The 17,101-nt window shown below is 45.0% G+C and overlaps 1 protein-coding gene across 3 annotated transcripts; it reads left to right on the plus strand.

Moving 5' to 3' along the window:
• Positions 1-885: 885 nt before the first annotated feature.
• SLC25A19 (solute carrier family 25 member 19) lies at positions 886-16,896 on the plus strand. Of its 3 annotated transcripts, none has more exons than XM_042451308.1 (7): positions 886-1,034; positions 4,306-4,491; positions 5,547-5,702; positions 9,602-9,772; positions 11,245-11,428; positions 12,309-12,439; positions 14,341-16,896. In XM_042451308.1, the coding sequence occupies exons 2-7, from the start codon at positions 4,360-4,362 to the stop codon at positions 14,539-14,541; spliced, it is 975 nt and encodes a 324-aa protein (XP_042307242.1). In that variant the 5' UTR covers positions 886-1,034; positions 4,306-4,359; the 3' UTR covers positions 14,542-16,896. The 3 variants fall into 3 exon arrangements, with proteins under 3 accessions (XP_042307242.1, XP_042307245.1, XP_042307244.1); XM_042451310.1 differs by lacking the exon at positions 886-1,034 and adding an exon at positions 2,548-2,639; XM_042451311.1 differs by lacking the exon at positions 5,547-5,702.
• The last annotated feature ends 205 nt before the right edge of the window (positions 16,897-17,101 follow it).

Raw genomic sequence — 17,101 nt, forward strand, 5'->3', positions numbered from 1 at the left:
CCTCTGGAGGAAGGAAGGAAGGAAGGAAGGGGGCTGTGCCCTCAGCCTTGAAGGAGGAGGCAGTTGCTGATCCTGCTGGGTTACCTAACCCTTGTCGGACGCCTTCGAGTCGGTTCTGACTTAGGATGACCCTAGGCACTGAACCAGCCTTCGGAGGAGGAACAACGTCCTGACAGTCAGGGCTGTTTGACAGTGGAAGAGGCTCCTCCTTCCTGGAGGTCTCTAAGCAGAGGCTGGGTGGCCATGTGTCAAAGGGGATGCTTTGACGGAGAGTGCCTGCAGGGCAGAGTGGGGCCTCTTCCGAGGCGACAAGCCTCTTCCTCAGGCTGAGAGGCCAAGGTCACCCAGTCGGTGTCCATGGCCAAACTGGACCCCAGCCTTTGTCTGCAGAGGCACAGTCCAGCCCTCAAGCCACTGCCCCAGGGACATCTCCCTCTCCAGGAGCAGCTAACCAACCATCGCCATGCTCCAATTAGTTAGTTAGTTAATGATTAAAAACCATTCCCCCTGCCCTGAGCCATCTTCTTTCAGCCCAGCTTTGCAACTTCGGACAGCCTGCTTTGGGAGAGCAGCAGAGGAATGCGCAAGGGGCGGCTTCATCATCATTAAGATTCCAATGAATCAGCCCATATTTAATGAAAGCCCAAGGAAGTTCAGTCGCCATGGCCTCCCTAAGCCCCTGCTCCTTCTGGAGTAAGAATGACGTAATAGGAAGAAGGAGGGAATGTTTCAACATCCGGGACACACGCGGGGAGGCGATAACAAGGAGGAGGAAGGCCTTAGGCCGGGGCTGCTAGCGGGCACCTAGAGCCCCTCCCCTCTGCGTCATCAACCCCGCCCTCCGCGCGTGAGACCCGGATGTAAACATTTGTAAAAACACCCGGCGGCAGTACTCCTCGTCCTCGCCGAAACTAGAGAGAGGCGCCTCTCCTCTGCGTCCTCGCTAGCTGCCTGCCTCGGAAGGATGGGAGGAGGCTCCTCGCCGCGGCCCTTGGCCTCCGGCTGTGCTTCCTTGCCCGGAGGAGGATAGCCAGGCAAGCCGGGGGACGTCGAGCAGAGGGCCATTGAAGCGACAAGGCCTCCTGCACCTCCGCCGCCCAGGACCCAAGCGAAGGGGGGAGGGCGGGTGACTCAGAGGGGGAAAGCCGGCACCGCGAGCAGTGAAACTATCACCGCATGCCGCCCGGAGCCCTCTGCTCCCCGCGCGAAGGCCCCGGCGCCTCCGGGGCCCCCTGGTGGACAGGCCAAGCTGCAAAGGGCCGGACTCGGAGCCTCGTTGTTCCGTGGCCCCCTCTGGCTGCCGTCCCTTCCGGGGGACCGGAGGGAGGGCAACCCCCGGAGAGGCAGGCAGGCAGGCAGGCAGGGAAGGCGGCGCTCCTCCCTTCGGGGAGCGCCGCGGCTAGGAAGGCCGCCCGGGGCTGGAGGGGAGCCAAGGCCCCGCTCACTCAAGGCTCGGGGCTGTCGAGCACCCCCCTCCCCGGCCCCAGGCAGCTCCCGCCCCAAGTGGACACGGCAAAGGCGAGGGGGCCCCGCTCCCCCTGGACCAGAGCCGGAGGGAGAGGAGCGCCGCCGGCTGAGAGCGGTCTGGCGTTGGACGGAGCCGGAAGGGGCGGCAGCGGGGGATAGGAAAGGCCCCGGCGCCGCTCTCGGTCCCAGTCAGAGGATCTCGCCCAGATTCCACCGCACGCTCCCTCTGCGGCGGGGCTCGGACCACAAGGGCTGCCCCGTGGAGCCGCCCCCGCGGGCCGGGACCGGCCGGGAGTCTTGCCGCCCGCCTGGAACCCTCGGCGGGGAAGCTGCGCGCCCTCACCCCGCTCGCCTGCTCCCGACCAGCCACAGGCCGAGCTTCCAAGCTGCTCTGCCCGCCCAGGGCTCCAGGAGCGCGGCACAGGATTCCGCCGGAGAGAGAGGGAGCCCTCCGCAATCTCTGGGGCTCCTTCCCCCCCCTTTCATTTTAAGTCTATGCTTCTCCAAGTGCCGATGCTGCCAAAAGCTTCCAGCTGCGCAGAGGACGAGGAAGAGCGGGGTTGCTGGGCAGCATTTTGAAAGAAGGCCTGCACTCGCAGCTGCTTCGTTAATTGAAGCCTGTCTGTATTTGTTATGCATGCCATGGCCTTTGTTATGATTAAAGGCCCAGTCTAGAGAGTCTCTCCCCCTCCCTCTAATGTGTTGCATGCTGGACATATGTATACATACATGCACACACACACACACACACACAGAGCTCTTGCATTGAAGGGAGTGCTGGGGGGCTTGGACGGAGAGTTCCTGCATGGCATCAGGCCTGCAAGGGCTGGATCAGGCCCTTGTGGTCCCTTCCAAGTCTATGGCTCCCCAGGACCCTCTTGCCACCCGGGGCCTCCCTTTCAGTCCCAAGCAAGAAGAAGAGGAGAAAGGCTGTATGCCTCCTCCTAGGCCACTTCAAAGAGAGGGACAGCCTAGTCTATCCCCTCCCGGCTTTCCCCGCGGGCCCTCGCTCCCTCAGCACCAGAGAACATTCCCAGAGCGCGCCGTGAGGCCTGGCGGACTACATTTCCCAGAGGCCCGCGCTCGTAAGGCCGGGGCGCGCGATTGGCGGTGCCCTTGCCTGCCTTCCTTTTGGCTGAGGAGGAGTAGGAGACCCCACAGCGGCAGGCTGGGTGAGGAGGAGGGGGCCGGAGGGAGGGAGGGTCCTAGAGCTGGAAGAGACCCCAAGGGAGGGCCATGCAGGAACTCCCCATCAAAGCCCTTCCTGGGAGAGTGAAAGGGCTCCGAAGGAGGACAGCCTTCTCTGGGGATCCCAGGGAGGCAGGGCTTTCGGGGGACACGGGGAACGCACTCAGGACATGCTCAGGGGCACTGCTTAACCCTCCCAGTCCCACCCCTTTTCCCCCTGCTGCCTCACCCAGATCATGTCCAGGAGGAGTAGGCACCACAAAGTGGGCATACTTAAAGGGAAAACAAATACAGGCAAACCTACCAGAGGGTTTTCTTAGCAAGCTTCTTCAGAGGGGGCTTGCCATTGCAGGCCTCTGAGGCTGAAAGAGTGTGGCTTTGTTGCCCAAGGTTAAGCACTGGGTAAAGTCCTGCACAGAGGAGCGCGTGCCCAGTTTGGAAACAGCCCTAGATCCAGACCCAGTTGACTGTATTTGTACCCCAGCAGCATTCTCCACAAGGCACCTTATCAGTTACAATAATCGTAAACATTAGAATAGAATTAAACTCTGGTTGTGTGCCTTCAAGTCCTTTCTGACTTACGGCAACCCGACCAGAGGGTTTTCTTGGCAAGCTTCTTCAGAGGGGTTTTTGCCATGGCCCTCCTCTGAGGCTGAGAGTATGACTTGGTTCCCCGGGGGTTTACATGGCCCAGCCAGGATTTGAACCCTGGTCTCCAGTGTCCAACGCTCAAACCACTACACTGCGCTGGCTGTCATAATTAAATTACCAACAATATTAAAATAATTTGAAACAGAGACTTTAAAACGGTAAAAAGCAGGTAAAACCACACAGTTTAAGCCCATATAGACTCCTCCTGAAAAGAACTTAAAAGGCTTCAGTCCCAAAAGGCTCTCTAAATTAAAAACCAAGTCTTTGCCTGCTAACAGGAGGGCAGCAAAGAGGAGGCCCTTCTAGTCTGGTATTTCTAGACTCTTTGGGGCAGCCGCTGAAAAGGCCCTGCCCCACATTCCTATCAAATGTACATGTGAAGTGGAGGCGCTTTCATGGCAGGCGTGGATGAAAGACTTACTAAGGGCTTTGGGGCCTCCTGGATTTTCTCCAGATGTACATGGCTTTAATTTGTTGGTTTTTAGTTAAACAGAACAAAGAGAGTGTCAGATACCTATAGTTAGTATAACTGTTTAAATGGAGTATTTTTAATGCCACAGTGAAATTTTGTGGTAAAGGGCAGGTTATTTGAAGCACTAAATGCCTGCTGAGTTTGGTTTGGTGTGGAAAGGAGGGGTAAGTCCAGGAGGCAGTTTTCTCCCCTGGGACTCCGCAAGGCAGCAGTGCAAACTTCCAAAAATGCCAGAAACAAAGCAAGAAAATTCAAAAAAATTTAAAAGGCCAAAAATCTATTTCTGGATGGGAAAAGCTGTTAGATAACTGTTGGTTTGGGGAGGGCAGCAGAAGAGTAGTGTGGGGAGGATAGTAGGGTTATGGGAACATGTGAGTCTGGGGCCACGCTTTGCCCATCCCAGTAGAGAGTTCTTCTGTTTGATCCCTTTCCCTGGCCTACCTATTATCCAGATACTTGGACATAACGTGTCAAGCACTATTCTCAGGCAGCTTTCTCTGTTGAAACTCTTCCTTCCTTGTTGTCAGCATCAGGGCCAGAGGACTGGATGGATACTGAAGCTGCCTGTGGACCCTGGAGTGATGGTTGGCTATGACCCAGATTCCCAGTGTGCATCCCTTTCAACAGGAGAAATAGCAGCAGCTGGATCTGCATCTGGATTGGTTACTCGGGCAATGATCAGCCCCTTTGATGTCCTAAAGATCCGTTTTCAGGTATAGTTTTTGGGAATGTGTGTACCAGTCGAGAGATATAACATTTCTGGAAATTTTGAAACCATGGTGGAAAAAAACAAATTTTTAAAAAGAAAAGGGTAAAAATGCAACCATTAACAAATTGAAAGCAATTTTGCTGCTGCTGCTACTACTGCAACTATTAGTATAATTCATAGTTGTCGCCATCATTATCTTTCTTTATATCCTGACTTCCTCCTAGATTGTGGCTCAGGACACCTTAGAAATTATAGTGATTAAAATATAATTAAAAACTTAACAGAAATGGAACCTTAAAATAGAATGTAAAGTACATTATATTGATTTGTTTTGACATAAAATTATTTTTGATATATTAAAAGTACATGTTATTCAAAATAAAATGGCAAACTGAACTTTTAAAAAGGTTTAATATCTTTCAGCTGGTCTTATTTTGATTTATTTGTTATTTTTATTAGAGTTTGGTTTTATAATAGTTTTATTACAGGCTATCTTCAGTCACTGATTTGCCAGTCACATTTTTTGTAATGTATGCTATACGTATAACTCAGAGAACTCTGATTCTCCAATGGTCTATTAAGTTTAATGCAGAAATACTAAGTGCATATAGAAGGCTCTGAAATCCTGTGATGTATGAAGCTCAGAGGGTCCAGCCTTTGGGACACCCACTGACTCTCCCAAACCCCAATGTTCCTGAACATTGGGTGAAACTACTTTTTAAATGGCTTTATAACACCTTTAAATGCTGTTTCAGGGGATTCCCACATCCCCAAAACAGCAAGACACCCCCTCCAATATCACATCTGGGTAACTAGGAGTGATACAGTGCCACTGCTAGTTGCTTGAAATTGTAAGTTAAGACACAATGTAGCCCTCCAGAGGAATTGAGAATTAGATGATTTAGCTCTCCGGATTGCAAGGTTCAGCTTCCCCAGCATATGAGAGGCAACTTTTGTAAGAAATCAAAGTGGAGGGTGTCAGAAATATCACAATCCTAATTTGTTATGAATCTTGCTGAAGTCATGAGGCACTTTACAACTATGTCTGTTCTCCTTCAGCTTCAGATAGAACAACTGTCACCCAAAAACCCACAGGCTAAGTATCATGGTATTTGGCAGGCTTTTTGGATGATTCTTCAAGAGGAGAGCCCAAGAGCTTTCTGGAAGGGACATGTCCCTGCTCAGCTCCTCTCAATTACCTATGGGGCTGTCCAGGTAAGAATTGGGAAATGTTGTGGCTTAGATATTTGTCCTGTGACATCTACATTATCAGTTCTGTTTTCTGGCACATGCTGTCGCAGTCAAGTACTGTGTTAGAGAGCAGGTGAAGGAAAGGTGGTAGAAGGTGTGGTAACTGTGGTCTCCAAAGACCAACTCAACCTGACCAGTATCAGAGAGCTGAGCCACTTTTAATCTTATTTATCTGAGCCTGAAAACCAGGAATAGACTAGGGATTCTCTTAGTGTGTACCATAAACCCCGGCGTCTGTCAGACTTCCTGGCCGAGTTCACTGAACTGGCCTCAGAGCTGTTGTTGGAGTCCACCAGATTTTTGCTTCTTGGTGAATTCAACATACCATTGGAGGCCAGTTTGTCAGGTGTACCTTGGGAGTTCATGGTATCCATGACAAACAGAAGCCTATCTCAATTGGTTTCACAACCTGTACATTTGGCAGTTCATACTTTTGATGCGGTTTTCAGCCTGTAACACATAAATCTGTGGTGGAGGTGACTAATACTTCCAAGTTGTCATGGAGAGATAATTTTATGGTTAAGGCTAACATTACAGTCTGCCTCGAAAGGAGTGGAGGACCAATTAAAATGGTCTGCCCTTGAAGGCAAATGGATCCCTTGAGATTCCAGGAGGCCTTGGAGGGTTATATGGCTGACATCAACAACAACCCTGCTGAAATTCTGGTTGATAAATGGAACCAAAATCTAACCAGGACTATTGACACGATTGCCCGCAAACTTGCCTTGCAATTAGAATTCAAATATAACATATCATTAATGCATCTCCCAGGGTCTTTCCATCCTGCTTAAAAGAGGCAGTGGCTAGACCACTGCTGAAATAGCCTTAACACACACACACACCCGATTCTCTGGACCTTAATAATTACAGACCAGTATCAGATCTGCCTTTTTGAGCAAGGGGATTGAGAAGGCAGTTGCTTTCCAAATCCAAGTGCTCTTGGATGACACACACTAACTCGACCCATTCCAAACCAGCTTCAGAGCAGAAAATGGAGTTGAGACTGCTATGGTTGCCTTAGCGGATGATCTCAGTCTTAACACTGATAGGGGAAGTATATACCTGTTTGTGTGCTTGGACCTCTCAGCGACTTCCAGTACCATCAACATTGGTTTCCTTCTGGAACTCCTGCAGGAGGGGTTGGGAATCGGAGGTACTGTGTTGCAGTGGTTCCAGTCTTACATCTCAGGCAGGTTCCAGATGGTGGTACTTGGGGGTAGCTGCTCCTCAAAAAAGGTGCTGTCATACAGCATATCACAGGGTGCCATTCTGTCTCCTGTGCTATTCAACATCTGCATGAAACTTCTGGGAGAGGTCATCCAGAGGCATGGGGTGGGATGCTATTAGTATGTTGATAACACCCAAATATACCTTGAAAAACAGGTTCAGCTAAGGATAGTTTGTCTCCTCTGAATGAATGCTTGGAAGAGTTAATGGGTTTGATGAAGAAAAATAAATTGAAAAAATCAAGACAAGGCAGAGGTGCTTACTATAAAGGGTTCTAATCTGCGGTTTGAGGTGTGTCAGCCAGTTCTGGATGGGGTCACACTGCCCCTGAAAGACTGTTCGCAGTTTGGGAGCGCTCTTGGATCTGTCTTTCCAAATGTCAGCTCAGATAGATGTGGCAGTCAGGAGTGCTTGTTAGTCAGCTTTAGTGGATACGCCAACTGCACACCTTCCTAGAATCGGAGGACCTAAAAATGGTAGGGCACTCACTTTTAATTTTAAGTCTAGTCTTCTGCAATGAGCTCTACATTGTACCAAGTCCGGAAACTGCAACTGGCTCAGAATAGGGTAGCCAAACTGATTAATAAATAAATAATAATAAATTTTTTATTTATATCCCGCCCTTCTTATAATCAGGGCGGCGTACAACAAGGATTAAAATACAATCAAAACACAAAGACAAGAAAAATTAAAATACATATACAGCAATCATATAAAAATAACAAACAAAAAGCCCCATAGCCCAACCTCTTGGCCACGGAAGAGGAGGGAGGCCCACAGGATTTTATTCGGGGAATGCCTGTTGGAACAGGAAGGTTTTCAAGTCCTTCCTGAATTGGGCCAGGGTGGTGGACGAGCGGAGCTCAGTGGGCAGCGTATTCCAAAGGGCTGGGGCAGCCGTGGAGAATGTCCTCCGTGTAGTGGAGGATAATCTAGCCCCAGGCACCTTCAGTAATTGCTGCCCAGACGTTCTGAGGGTGCGAGGCGGAATGTACGGGGAGAGGCGGTCCTTTAGGTATCCTGGGCCCAAGCCATTTAGGGCTTTATAGGTAATTACCAACACCTTATATTGAGCTCGGAAGCGGATGGGCAGCCAATGGAGGTCTTTCAAAACCAGTGTTATATGGCTGGTCCTGGAAGCACCAGTGACCAGCCGGGCTGCCATATTCTGCACCATTTGCAGCTTCCGAGTTTGGTATAAGGGTTGCCCCATGTAGAGTACATTGCAGAAGTCCAGTCTCGAAGTTACCAGAGCATGTACAACAGTTTCTAGGTCCCTCTAGATTTCTAGATTACCGATACATCCAGGAGTGATCACATTACATAAATCTTAAAATCACTCCATTAGCTGTTAATTAGTTTCCAGGCAAAGTACAAAGTGTTAAATTACCTTTAAAGCCCTACATGTTTTGGGTCCAGGTTACCTATAGGATTGCCTTCTCCCATACAATCTATCCTGTACACTCAGGTCTTCTGGGGAGTGTTTGCTCCCAGACCAGAGTGGCATAGGTTTTCCAGAGTACATCTTCATCTGCTGACCCCAGAGTGGAATGACATGCCAGAAGAGATACAACAGCTAAAAATGCCAACTGCATTTAAAATAGCATTAAAGATCTATCTATCTATCTATCTATCTATCTATCTATCTATCTATCTATCTTTTAGCAGGCTTGCCCAGTTGATTTTAAATCATGACTCCTTAATTTCTGTGTGTTTTCTTATGAGTGTATTTTGATGATTTTATAGTATTGTATTTTAAATGTGGGTTTATGTGTTTTTCATTTTAAAACACAATACATTGATACACACCTAATGATCTGGATACTGTAAAATCTATGTAATTTTAAATCATTTCTTTTTAAAATATTGTGTACAGGGAAGTTGACTGCTGAATTCACATGTAGAGGACTGGGTTCATGCTTCTTAAATCCAAATAGATTATTTGTTGAAAAGGCTAATGTGACTTCCTATGTCCATTGTGTGAAATTGACTACTACTTTCCTGCCTGGCAGAAAGGACCTGCTATTTGTGGTTTTCTAAGTATAGTATTTGTGAAAGAAAGATCATTTTAAAAATCCCTGTTAAATTGCAGCTCCCAGCATTCCTTGCTCACAGCAGTGGCAGCTAGGGCTGTTAGGATTTGCAGTCTTAACAACTCCTGGGGAGCAGCATTATTCACCCTCCTAGGGCTTGTCTACATTGGTGGGAAACAGGTACTCACTCCATAGTCATGGCAGTTTCCCAGTCTGCAGTGCTCTGATAGTGTCACATTCACCATGGTGAGATCAGAGTAACCCAGAAGAAAAGGGTGGTTCTAGAACTATCTGTAGTGCAAAGTACAGTATTTCCAGCCACATAGTCATATCTTCACTGCCGCTGCAGATTTTCTAGGTCAGTGCAGAGTGACAGACAGTTTTCTTTTCTCTGAGTTTTCAGAAGAAAGACATTCATTGCTTGTGAATCCTGAGGAATGTTGTGTGCCCAGGTTGCAGCTGCTACAGAGTGAGTACAAAGTTTCCCATTGGTGTAGACAAGCCCCTAGGCTAGGGGTCACAGCTTGATAGTAGCCACATTATGGGTGTGAAACTGCATTTGTCACCCAGTTTAATTGGACATGTTTTGTTTTGTTTTCCAAGTTCGTAAGCTTTGAACTTCTGACAAAATTGATGTACCATGCCACATCTTATGATGCCCGTGCCTTCTCTGTGCACTTTGTCTGTGGTGGGATATCTGCTTGTGCTGCCACTGTGACAGTGCAGCCTCTGGACACGTTGCGCACTCGCCTTGCTGCCCAAGGGGAGCCAAAGGTAAGGAAAGAGTGAAAAAAGTTTTTTCACTGTGTGTCTTTTGGCAACTTGGTTCCTTTCATATTCATTCTGTATCTGCCCAGTTAAGTGATGGTCACACAATGATCATGGATGAGCACTGTGGCTCTTTACTGAATATTTATTTAATGGCAGAGGTGTATAAGTGTGGGCCAAACACAGAAATGACACTGTTCTTGTCAGAGAATTTCATGTCTACAGTAGTTGGAAAAGACAGGAAGCATAATCAGGTTGACAAATAGTAATTCAGGTAGCAAATGAGATTAAACTAGTTCAGGGAAATCACAGTCTGCTTCTAGATAAGGCTTTTTTTGTGCAGTCACTCCAATTCAGAATTTTGGATGGGTCCAAACAATGATTGTCTTCCACTTCTAAAACTCTCCCCACAATTGTTGCTTCTGTCTGTCTTGGCATCTCCACACACTGTGAAGGAGGCAAAGATGGAGTAAGGGCATGAAGCTTTTTAATTTATAGTTTTAAGAGCCCTCTGTCTGGAAAACAGCCTGTGTTAAAGAAAAAGGGAGAGTCTTGGAACATGTGAGAGAACAAGCCTGACAAAACAGAGTAGGGAAGACATGTTTCAAACACAGGCAGCTGGGTAAAAGAGACAGGGATTGGAGAAGTAGAAGAAATACACAAAAGTTAATCCCAAATAGAAGGGATGAGGAAAGAGGTAAAGTGGAATCTGGGGAAAGGTCCCTTGTTATGATAGGAATATGATTGGATTTAGCAGCAGCCATGTTAGATGAGGGTTTCTGGAAGTTGTAGTTCAGAGAGGTAACTTTTCCAAGTTCTAGTTTTCTGCCACATGGTTGGTCATCCATATTAGTTTTGTTAGTGTTGTGTGCCTTCAAGTCATTTCTGACATATGGCAAACCTATCATTTTTTTTAATGGTGTAACACACATATATGTACACTGTGCTTGCTTTCGAATATGTGGTAAATCTATATGTACCAAATGTTTGGAGGTTACCTGTATATATTAGTAATCTGTGCCCCTGTCCTCAGCAAGCCTAAGTTTTGTGCCCAGGGATCCTCTCTTGTGTCCAAAGCAGGTGAAGGCTCTGGATTCAGAAAAAATTAAGGAAGACAACACAGTTTTATGTAAATTAGCTTTTTGTAGAAATGTGTTCAATAGAACAGAAATGTGCTTGCATGATTTTAGGGCCTTTATTGTCCAGGCCATCTGACTGGAAATAAAAAGACAAGTAGAAAGTCACTATATACTGTGCATGGGAGAGTGCCACTCCCCAAACTGTAAAATTTTTTGTGAGCATTGCTGAAATTTGACTTTTGTGCTAATGCATAATAATAAAATAAATAATAAAAATTTATTTGTGTTTCCCCGCCTCTCCCAAGGTTCGAAGCGGGGTTACAGACTATAGAAAGCAATATTATGAGCCTATCTACACTGACCAAACAGGGAAACACATTCACTCTCTAGTTGTTTTAGCTTTACAGGAATGTCCGCCATGCTGTAAAAAGCATGTACCAGGGAGAAGGGCTGCGGTCTTTCTATAGGGGGCTCACTCCTACCACCATCGCTGTTATCCCTTATGCTGGTTTCCAGTTTTCTTTCTATAATCTCTTGAAAAAGCTGTATGACTGGATTTTTCCAAATGAAGAAATGAAAAAAGGTTAGTCTGGGGTGTGATTGTGTGTCTGTGCATGCATTCATGTGCATAGAAAGGGGTATTCAACATTTAGTAATCTCTCGCTTTCTCTGCTACTGCAGGAAAAACACTGTTAGTACAGTACAGTCCATTTTTGTATACTGTATATCTGCACTTAGAAAGTTGCTGTCAGCACTCTGACCATTCATGTTGTAAATTCCTGCATGTAAAACATTTTTTTAAAATAGCTAATAGTAATGTCTTCAGAATCCTTTAATATGACTAATTGCTCCCCATACTGCCTTAGTCTCCTGTACTACCTAATATTTTATTGTTCTCTTTCTAAGTGTTGTACAGAGGACTCTTGGTATCCACTAGGATTCGGTTCCAGGACACACACATACACCCAATAGATACCAAATCAATGGATACTCAAGTCCCATCATATACAAATCTGTTATAAAAAATAACAAAATCAATGGCCCTGTACAGACAGGCCAAAATAAAGCTGCTTCGGGTCACTTTGGAAGTATGCTGTTTAAATGACACACACAACTTAAGAAGCCAGAAGCTGCGTCAAAGCTGTGCTTCAGTCTGCGCTTCAGACCATGGTTTTGGCACAACTTCCAGACTCTTAGGACACATGCATAATTTAAACAACATACCTCCAAAGTAACCCAAAGTAGCTTTATTTTGGCCTGTCTGTACGGGTCTAATGTTTGCTTTTTGGGGTTTTGCTTTCTTTCTTTTTTTAATTTCAAGCCTTGAATGCTGAGTTCCCTGGATGCAAAATCTGTGGATATGGAGGGCCGACTGTACTAGCGCTTCTAGATTATGACTTAGTTTCTTTGTAAAGTAACTCCAGTATGTATCTCTCCCATCCTCTTACTTCTTTGATTTTTAGGAAATGTTAAAAACTTTGTGTGTGGCAGCTGTGCTGGAGTCCTCAGCAAAACCCTCACTTATCCTTTTGACCTGTTCAAGAAACGACTCCAAGTGGGTGGCTTTGAACAAGCTCGAGCATCATTTGGGCAGGTGAGAGGCATTTCAAACTTGAGGACCTTTGCTTTTTCACCCACCTTCCTTTTTATTGTGTGCCAAAATAGACCATACATCATCCAATCCAGACAGGATCCAGGTAATGCCACACATTATCTAAATCAGACTTATAATATATTAGCCGTCCTGGAATATGCAGCATAGTATCCATTTTCCCTTTGCTGCTTTTTTGGAATTGTGAAATAGAATAACAAAAGTAGATTCCTGGCATTCACCACATTTCTTTGACTGATTGTTAGTTAGTTATGCTGGAGGAGAAGTAGTAAAATAGGAAGTGGACAACATATGTGGCTAACCTGAACAAAAATAGTTTCTGGAGGGAAAAAATATTAAATTGGATAAGCAAAAGACCACATTATAGAGGAACACTACTGTTAAATTCTGTGTTTTAAAATTAAAATGAAATATTGCCAAACAACAAGTGTATAGCACTCCTGTTAAGTGTTGCAAGATTAGAAAGAGTGAAATCAAGAAAAATGTTAAGATATCTTTCAGTACAAAAACAGATAAATCAATTGATTTCAGTTCAGAAAAGCTAACCTGGGCTGCATCTGCACTCAGCAATAATGCAGTTTGACACCACTTTAACTGTCATGGCTCCATCATATGGAACCGTGGCATTTGTAATTTGTTGCAGCAGCAGAGCTCTTGATAGAGCAGGCTCAATATCTCAAAAAATTACAAATCCTAGAATTCCATAGTGTTGTGCCATAGCAGTTAAAGTGGTACCAGACTGCATTATTTCAGCAGTGCAAATGCAACCATATAAAATGAGATTAGAAAGATGAGAAATCAAAGACGATAAAGCTGAAGAAATTTGGAAGCTCTTGATTACTTATGTTAGTCATGTGAGCTCTGACTTTAAACTACATCTAGTCAATTTTTTTCTGGCAGTTGTATTTTGAATGTAATTTGGTAGATTAGTTACTTCCAAAAATCATCTTCTGTCTCCCTAACTGACAGTGGTCCAAAACACACTGCAGAAATAATCCAGTTTGAGACTAGTTTAACTACCCTGGCTCAGTTCTAGGGAATCCTGGAAATTGTATGTCGTCTGTCTTCTATCCTGCCTGAGATGCAGTATCAAAAATCTAAACTCTAGGCCCACAAGAGATGCCAGCTCTCAGTACTATCTGAGGTGATTATCCTCAACAGTAGCTAACAATAGCAGAGTGCAGAAGCACCAGTTCAGATTTCCGTATTTGGCAATGCACTGACCACACTTGAATAACTCACAGACACCGTTGATTTCTTCCAAATCCTTGGAGGCTCTTTATTTCTAGTCATTGCAATATATATATAAAATATTTGCAAACTGTCCTTTTGGCTCTCATCAGCTTACAAACCACCAACTCTTCAACAACCAACACTCCTCAACAACCCAGACTTGCACTGGATCCCAGTACAGTTATAATAAAGTGTTATCTTAATGGTTGTCACCTGGTGCTACTTAACATGATGCAATTCCTATTGTAATCCTTTGCATCATTTCAAGTGCTGTGATTTAATAATCTCAGCCACTTAAACCATATAATATATTTTCACAACCATCTTAAAGGAACATTGTTTCCAACATTGTAATTTATTGTGGCACCAGAGCTGTCTGATAGAAAACACAAAATGTCTCACAAAACTTCAGTTCCCAGAATTCCCTAGCACTACTATAAATAATATAACTAAACATTATTATTATTATTACTATTCTCATCTGCAAAAATAACAACAGACTGCTGGGTCAATGAAGTGGTCTTTGAAGAATACAAAATAGTGTTTGCCCAAAGACCAAAAAGCAGATACTTTCCGTTAACAGTACCAAAAAATCAAGAAAAACATTCACGTTAAATACCAATCCCTCATTTGCCTTTCTGTTTCCCCAGGTGCGGACATACACTGGTTTACTGGATTGTGTCCAACAGGTTGCACGGGATGAGGGTGCTGGGGGATTCTTCAAGGGCCTTTCCCCAAGCTTGCTGAAAGCTGCTTTGTCGACAGGCTTCACCTTCTTCTGGTATGAGCTGTTCTGCAGTCTCCTGGCTACTCTGAAGGATTCAGGTGCCTCAAAGAAGCAGAAAGGCTGATGTCTGCAAGAGCTGCTGCCTGCAGTACTTCTTGCTGAAATGTTTTTAGCAGCCTTTCCACTGTATTGTGAGTGAGTGTGGAGGGTTTGGCAGAGCTGGTTTTGTCTTTTTGCCAAAGCCCCAGGTGCATATTACTAATCTGTTTGCTGCAAACAGAAGGAACTGGCCCCATGTACTGTTGGTCAAGGGCATTGTGGACCTCTCCTTCCTGCTGCTAGCTGCTGCACCAAGCATTTCCTCTACTGTCTCCTGTGGCACCAGCCTTCATTCCTGGAAAATTATACAAATATCACCACTGAGCAACCTCTTATGCAGCAAAGTTTGCTCAAATAATGAAGAGAATTCTTATCCTGTTTGCAAAACCCGTTCCTCTAATTCCCACCCTCTCATTATTGAGGCTATTCTAGCTTTCCACTACTGACATAGTGACCTACCCTCCACCTCTCCTGAGACAGTATCTTACTCCAGTTGGCTCCTGCACTTGACTTAGTTCCTGGCCAAGTTTCTCCAGCACTGACAATGACTATAAGCCAGAGGTGCACAGTTCATGCTAGGGGTACTCTGATAATAATTTGGAGGGGATGCCTTCCTGTTAGCCACCCACAGTGGTGCTTTTGGTACAGTGAAAGTATAGTATCCTAAACTGGACGGTGTGGGTTTTTGTTCCTTACTTTTCTTGTCTTAAAGCTTATCATGATACCACGATGTTTCATCAGTGATGGACCCCACTGTGTAAAAAAAAAAAAACAACACACAAAATGAATAGCATGCTGCCAAAGGAAGACAAGCCTCCAGAGCTGTCTTCAGGTATATCCAGCTATGATTTTTGAGAGTGATTCTGCATCCACTGCCCATTTGTGTTCTGTATCAGCAGTTCTACTGTTGTATTTTACATGCGCATCCAGATACACTCATGTCTCCATGTTTCCATGTGTCTCTTTAAACAATACTTGAATGCTTCCTTTATTATAAACTCACCCCTCTCTGGGATAAAATTTATCCCAGAACCAAGTTTCTTGTGCAGGCAAAACAAAATACTTTTTGGAGCAAACAAATCAGGAACTAACATTTTGCAGACAGAGAAGCTAATCTGGTCCATTTGTCTTGTTGAACTTGGCTATTAATATGTATGAAGAAACAGGGACATAAAATCAGCCTAGAAACATGGCAGTCAACTCCTATTGGAGGCTTACAGTATGTCCAAGCTCTGCAAGAGAGTGGAAGATTGGTGCTAAGAATCCATGGGCTGATTTAGAGCATTTGGCCTCTATAGGTTTTGTATAGATGCTATGTTCTTTCTATTTTAATTTTTTATTTTTATTAAACATGGAAAGACATACAGATACAGATACATGTGGATGGTATGTTCTAATAAATTGGATGTGCCTGTGCTTATGAAGTTTTACTTGCTATTAAAAAGAGAAGCAATTGTCTTATTTCAGTCTATTCCACTCCCTCCACTGCCTGGCCATTAAGTCATGGATCTTATAATTAATATTGTGCCTTATATTAGCAACATATCTAGATACACTTTACTCAGCAGCACCTTAAATTCTAGGTCTCTATTAGACATCATAGCTAGAGTCTTAGGCATCTGTACCTTTGGAAACTACTCAAATATGCATAATGCATCCAGTGACACTTAATCCCCAGTAGTTGAAGTATACCTCTAGGATTGTGCAATGCAGGAACAAGAGAGAGAAGTTTCAGGGTAAATGACTGAGCAGCTTTTGTTTTTCAGCTCTCATTGTTTTATTAGAGCCTAATCCATTATGGCATTTGCATTTTCCATATGACAAGTTATTTTGCAAGGGCAGGGCTTCTAAGGATATGGACCAGCCTATATGGAACAAGTTTTATCTTTAAATAAATAAATGTATTCAACGTGAATCTATCCTGTGATTACATTACTGTTGCTGTGTGCCTTCAAGTCATTTCTGACTATGGCTACCCTAAGGTGAATCTATCATGAGGTTTTCTGGAGCTGAGAGAATGCAGCTTGCCTGAGATAATTCAGTGGATTCTAAACATCCTGATTTCCCTGTGTGTGGCGACATCCCCTATCATTCGCTTGCTCGCTTATGTGAAGATCTGTAATGTATGTATGGGGGGGGATTGGGGGAGGGAATGCAAGTGAGCAAGCAAATGATGTGAGGGAGAGGGGATGTGTGTGCTGCATTCACTGACAAAAACAAAGATGATACAACGAGGGGGAGAGTAAAAACAAAAAGGAATGTGATACTCAAGCAGGGGGGGAGGAAGATTGAATGGGTAGCCTGATCTAGCCCCTTGCCACTCTGGACATATTATAGAATAAAAGATAAATAAAATACAGTTTTATTTTTTATTTCTCCATATGTGTGTGTGTCTGTGTCTGTATATCAGAGTGCAAGGTAGTCTAAACTGACAAACAATAACAGTTATAGGTTGATGCATGCTGGGAAAGCAAAAAGCAGTGGAGAAATTGAGTTCTGGGGGGAGGGGGAATGTGTGGCTGGTTAGGCTGATGGCTGTCTGTAAAGTGGGTGGTGTTAGCAGGTCACTGTAGACCAGGAAAATT

This window comes from Sceloporus undulatus, chromosome 2, assembly GCF_019175285.1.
Source record: "Sceloporus undulatus isolate JIND9_A2432 ecotype Alabama chromosome 2, SceUnd_v1.1, whole genome shotgun sequence".
Taxonomy (NCBI): domain Eukaryota; kingdom Metazoa; phylum Chordata; class Lepidosauria; order Squamata; family Phrynosomatidae; genus Sceloporus; species Sceloporus undulatus.

Coding starts and splice junctions, on each gene's coding strand:
- SLC25A19 (XM_042451308.1), top strand. CDS start 4,360: ATGGTTGGCTATGACCCAGATTCCCAGTGTGCATCCCTTTCAACAGGA. Junction 9,773..11,244: donor CTGCCCAAGGGGAGCCAAAG/GTAAGGAAAGAG, acceptor TAGTTGTTTTAG/CTTTACAGGAATGTCCGCCA. Junction 12,440..14,340: donor CTCGAGCATCATTTGGGCAG/GTGAGAGGCATT, acceptor CTGTTTCCCCAG/GTGCGGACATACACTGGTTT.